Raw genomic sequence first — 6,000 nt, 5'->3', positions numbered from 1 at the left:
CCTTTTGAGAGAATAAACCTTCCCTCCATGTACTACTGAGTCCTATCAATGGGGCTAAAAAAATCAAAGCTATTTTCCTTGCTCTGACTTTTTCCGATTTGTCCTTGGGCTTATTGAGTAGACCTTGCTTGCTTGCTTTATGCCAATAACTGATTTTTTTATATACTAAATAGAGAACTGGTTGGAAGAGAACAAACATTTTCTATTGCCCAGCTTTTTTTCTTTTGCACAATGCTGTACCTGCTTGAATAATTTTCGTTGTGTGACTTTTGGCACATGGCATCAGTTTTTTTTTTGTAGAGTTTTATTGTAATTAATCACATAGGTTGCTTCTAGCAGAAGTCTTACTTTTCATAAAAGAGAAATATAAGATTACATCTTGATTTTTTCAATTTGTGGTCAACAGAGGGCTAATGAGTTGTTTCTTGGGGAGTGATACTCCCCCTTTCTGTTTTCCTAGGGCTGCTTTCTCAGTGGGGAAATATGAACCATGCTCAGTAAAGAGCTCAGAGCTTAGGGTCCCTTTACCTCATAAATGCCAAAGTGATGGCATTGGACAAGGATAGGGTTACAGGTGCTGATGACATGTAACTGGTTATAGGTTGTTTTATGTGCTGTTTCTTTCTTTCTTTCTTTTTTTTTTTTTGAGACAGTCTCACTATGTTGCTCTCGGTAGAGTGCTGTGGCATCACAGCTCATAGCAACCTCAAACTCTTTGGGCTCAAGCAATCCTCTTGTCTCTGCCTCCTGAGTAGCTGGGACTACAGGTGCCTGCCACAACACCTGGCTAATATGTCTTGTTTCTTTTTCTTTTTTTTGCCTACGGTATAGTTTCTATACTCATATTCAAGAGTACATTAATTATATCACAACCATTAATAGCTGTTGGGCACTATTTGTAATAAAGGTAAATAGTCAATATAAGCTAATTTCAGTCACATTGATGTATGCACCTAGGAAAGGTTATGTGCAAAAGTTAGCGTTCGGCAAGAATTTCTGGTGAAAGCTGTTGTCAATGTGTAGCTAGGTGTAATTGTCTGTGGTTATTATTTTAAACAAGTGTCTGAAATGATCACATATTTCAATTTGAAGACCTTTATTTGTAGATGCCAAAAGAAATGAAAGCAGTTAGGTTTACTTCATAATTAATGGGAGGAGACTTTTTAGTTATACATTTTGTAGAAGGGTTAATTTGGGAGACAATCCCATCCATCTTGAAAGTTTGCATATTCTATTCTTTCTAGATTATTATCAGGACAAAATTTGACAAATTGTAATGTTTCACAAGGCTTAAACCCAGAATCAAATTTAATAACATAACAGAATTGAAATTTAGGTCACAGATCAGGGTATGACAAGAGTAAAAATTATCAGTTAGTGTACTGCCTTCACAAAGATTCTTAGCATTCCACCTTAAAAATCAAACTGCGTAGAGGAGAAAGCCAGTCCCATCAGGACTGCTACTAGGAGGAGAGTTGGTTTTTTCCTTCCTTCACTCTTTGGACTTGCCTGATCTTCTTGAGCAGTCCAGCACAAGCTAATCCACAAGGTTCAATCAGGCTAAGTAATTGGGGGAATGCGTCCACTCTGAATTACAATGAGCGGCAGGGAAGGATCTGTCAGCTGACTAATCAGGGATAGTGGATTTTTTGCAGCACTGCCACGGTGGTAATGGAAGCAGCTACGCTAGCTTTGTTTGATAGAGATTTTTGGCTGCCGTTTTTAAATACTACCCAAGAAGCATCTCATATTTCATCAATGTTGCATTGACTATTGGAAAAGAAGAGCCTAATTCTGTATAGGCGAGATGGCAGAAGCAAATCCCCCGAGAGGCAAGATGAGGTTCAAAAGGAATGCGGTAAGGGCTCTGCCTGCAGTCCTGGAAAGCCTATTCCCAAGTTCAAGTGCAGGGATGCTGCAGCATGGTGCTATAGCACAAACTGCTGAGTAGGGGCTTTTAAGGACAAATGGAGAGAATGGAGACTTGTATTTGCATGAATTGCATTGATGTGATTACTGCAATATTGATAGAGGGTAATTAAACAGAATCGAGGTGGTAGAATGTAATTTAAAAATCTACATTTCTCCAAGTTCATGTGAGAGTGTGTCGTCATGTTATTTGTTTAAGACTGTCTGAGCAATTTGAATTGCTTGGAAGCGTAGCTTTAAATCATGAGTTAAAATAACATGTAACAAAAAGATTCATCTTTTCACCATGGTCAAGTAGAGTATGATATTATGGATGGGTTGGGAGGCGATTTCATCATCACTTAAAAAGGCAGCCCTTTCTGGGTGTTACTGTATGCAAGTGAAAATTTTTTAAAGTCTAATAATTTGAAATCTTTATGGTTTCAATTCTTCTCCAAACTTAAACTTTAAAAGATGTAAAATTTTAGCCTGCTGACAACTTTTTTCTTTTAAGGAAAAAGAAAGAAACAGATTCACTTTCAATATAGGTTAGAATTTGACAATCTCTCCTCCCAGATACATTTCAAATACTTTTCTCCCTAAATTTTTCCTTCATTAACTTATTCATATAGTAAAGCCCAGGAAATTTCTAATATGATTTTTTAGATGATTTTGGGAGAAATGTTGAAAGAACACTAACTAAATTTAATAATAAATTGGTCATCAAAAAGGCTTTAAATGCTACTCCTTTTCTTTCAAAACTTAAGATAATGTTATCAATGTTATGGTTAAAATATAGTCTGGCTCCCTAAAAAATTGAGACAACACACACACAAAAGTGACCAGGTAAAAATTTGCCATAGGGAAAAGAATGCCATTTTGAATCAAAATTAAGATAAAGAATTTTATTATTGCTGGATGACAGTGAATATCATTGGGTAAGTGATATATTTCTATTAAAGCTCTTAGCACAGAATGCCATTTTAAAAGTTATAGTTAGGATATGAGTGTTTTATTTTGACAAAATTCTATCTTTGGTTTTCTACATGACTTTATGTTAAGAGAATAATAGCTTCAGACTTTTAACAGACAATTGATGGTGTACAGAAATGCCTGTGTATGTGCTTTGTGGTATTGTGAGTAACTGAAGTTAGCACTTTTGTAATTAAAGGTAGCTGACTAAAGCTTTCAGAAAGTTCCTAATTCATGTGTGTATATATATGTGTGTGTGTGTGTGTGTGTGTGTGTGTGTATGTGTGTGTATATATTCTCAGTGCTAAACTTAGTTTCATGTATACACACATTAATATACTTACAAATAAATATAGCACACAGGTACTCATAGGGTAGACATATCTAACACTGCTATACATAATTGAGGTCACAAAGGTAAATATGGAATGGCAACTGGGCTGAAGGAACTCCCTAGTAGAGAAAGCAGGACATATTCATAAACAACTATTTGGAACAAACTTCTGGCTGGTGGAGAAGGCCTCATATAGGAGGTGACATTTGTTTAAAACTTAAGAGCATGTATTTCTGTTACTGTTCCTTGATTCTTTCCTTTGTTCTTTTCCTAATAAACTACTTTAAGTGGTTCCTAGGAACAGATATCATGAAATAAAATTGATTGGATTCATTTTAAAGTCCAGAACTGTGGCGGAGGATATAGTTAGGACTTGAAACTTAAGCTACCCCATTTCCCCGAAAATAAGACAGTGTCTTATTTTAAGGTGTGCTCCCAAAGACGTGCTAGGTCTTATTTTCAGGGGATGTCTTATCTTTCCTGTAAGTAGGTCTTATTTTCGGAGGATGTCTTATTTTCAGGGAAACAGGGTAGTAGCTTAATGGTTTGACCTTCAAGGGTCTCTGGAATTGGGCTGTTCCTGGAGGCTATGATAAGTAGCACCTGAAAGAAAGGATGATCCAGCCCGGTGAGGTGGCTCACGCGTAATCCCACCACTTGGGAGGCTGAGGTGGGTGGATTGCTTGAGCTCACACTGAGCAAGAGTGAGACCTGTTTCTAAAACATAGCCGGGCATTGTGGTGGACACCTGTAGTCCCAGCCACTCAGGAGGCTGAGGCAAGAGAATCGCTTGAGCCCAAGAGTTTGAGGTTGCTGTGAGCTAAGATGTGAAAGCACTCTACCGAGGGTGACCAAGTGAGGCGCTGTCTCAAAAAAAAAAAAAAAGAAAAAACAAAAACAGATGATCTAATGGAAAATGTGTCCAAAGGGAATGCCGAAGTAGTTACTTGGTAGAAATTGCAGTGACTGTAGCTAAGTGAGAAGGAGGGGATGAGAATAGATAGTTATGTAATAAAAAGGGCAACCCTCCAGAAAGAAGAATTGTTTGGATTTTCCTTCCCTTAAGGTCACTTGGCAAGTTGCTTGGCAACATGTGGAGTAACTCATACTGTCTGTATTTTTTAAGGGTGACGATATGGGGAAAGAGTGCAGAAGTGGTTCATACCATTGAAAACTATTCTCTATAGCTTGAGGTCATGAGATTTTTTTTTTCCAATATGTTCTCCATAGATGGTTCAGACCTTATCAAGGTCAGGCATATGTCAGCACTTCAACATTGTCAAGATATTAGATTATAATAATTTTTCGTATAGTTGTCTCCACGATGCTAAATTGTTTCCAGTAACTTGTCTTAAATGTTATTGTTTGTTCCAATTTGTAGATGTCAAGGCCAAGTCATTTCTAAGTGGCAAACAGTAAATCTGACTGTACATCAGCTTATAAAGTGGGAAGTCTGGAAAGAGCTTGCCTTTAGGACCAGGTAGTCCTTGGTGCCAGTGCTTGCTAGCTGTGCTTTAGTTTGCTCTGTAAAAAGGGAGTAATACCTACTTCACTGCAGTGCTATGAAGGCTCAATAGTATCATATATACAAGTCTGGCACATGTGTAGTAGCTTTCAGTCGGGGGTCCCTCTTATTATTACTGCCTATCTTTGCCCTAAAGATTAAAAAAAAAAGCTATAGGAACATAAATCGTTTTTATAATAAGTAACCAAGCCTTTATGTTGTTTAAGGCACTTTGAACATTTTTGAAGAAATAAATAATATTATGGAGAAGTGTGGACAGGGTGTATGAATTGCCTCCGTTAGACACAACACAAGAGGATATTAAGCTTCATTTTTAGACATTGGTGGTGAAATGACGTATCAGGTTTAGGCCTGTTATTGTTGCTGTTGTTACTGCTGTACGATCATAGCACTGGGCAGTCTAGGCCAAAAGGAGGAAATCTATTCTCTAGGAGGGAAAGGGGAGAGGGAGGTTATTGCCGAGCCAGTCAGAGCTGCTGCCGAGGGCTGGGCTGGGGCCGTGCACAGGGATTGGACACATGGCTCTTAGCCCTATGAGACGGGCCGCAGATTTCTTTCTTACTGAGGTGCCTTTAAGCAGTCACATGTTGTAAGTCTAGAAAAATGCCTGCAAGAAGCAAAAACCAATGCTGTTTCCTCTGTCATGCAGTCTTTTATTTTTTTTAAAGAAAAACCAGCAAAATCAAACAACTCTGATCCTAACCCCCATCCCTTTGCTTTTTTGAAAGGTTTTCAAAAAGGATTTATAGGTTCAAAATCCAGGGTTTGATTTTTGAGGAAAACAGAAATTGTGCTTTTTCATGTTTATGTAACCATACAGATGAGAGATTCTTAAAACAGCATACCAAAGGATTTAAAAATGTAGTATTTCCAAACCAAAATGGGAAAGCTCAGTGCTTTGAGCTATATTTGCTGTGACAGATGCATCTGATACCTTATACTGTTTCATTGTTCATTTAAATACTAGCTTTAAAAAGGATTCTCTTGAAACTTTCAGTCATACAAATATCTGAATATAGAGAAAAATCCTCTATATCTTTATGTATGCTCACGCAGACACATGCAAACTAATCTTAAATCCGTATGAACTGTCAGACTAAAATTGCTCGAGTTCCCTGTCCCCTCCAGATTTTGATAGCCAGTAATCATGGAGACAGTCATGCCCATATTATTAATATTGGCCCACATTCAGATATACCAGTGATTTTCAACTGGCGTGCCACAAAAAATTTTTAAAGATCATTAATTAAATTATTTTTGA

The 6,000-nt window shown here is 37.5% G+C and overlaps 1 protein-coding gene across 6 annotated transcripts in view; it reads left to right on the top strand.

The window, feature by feature from the left end:
* The first annotated feature begins 1,484 nt into the window (after positions 1–1,484).
* MCF2 (MCF.2 cell line derived transforming sequence) overlaps positions 1,485–6,000 on the top strand; it is a 60,088-nt gene continuing 55,572 nt past the window's right edge. For 4 of the 6 annotated variants that reach the window (XM_053580993.1, XM_053580991.1, XM_053580996.1 and 1 more), the window contains exon 1: positions 1,552–1,858. In XM_053580993.1, the coding sequence (XP_053436968.1) occupies positions 1,808–1,858 (51 nt within the window). In that variant the 5' untranslated portion in view covers positions 1,552–1,807. Of the gene's footprint in view, positions 1,859–6,000 lie in introns of all 6 variants that reach the window. The other 2 variants (XM_053580990.1, XM_053580995.1) reach the window with 2 other exon arrangements.

This window comes from Nycticebus coucang, chromosome X (genome assembly GCF_027406575.1).
Source record: "Nycticebus coucang isolate mNycCou1 chromosome X, mNycCou1.pri, whole genome shotgun sequence".
Classification (NCBI taxonomy): domain Eukaryota; kingdom Metazoa; phylum Chordata; class Mammalia; order Primates; family Lorisidae; genus Nycticebus; species Nycticebus coucang.
This window is presented reverse-complemented; position numbering and strand designations above follow the sequence as displayed.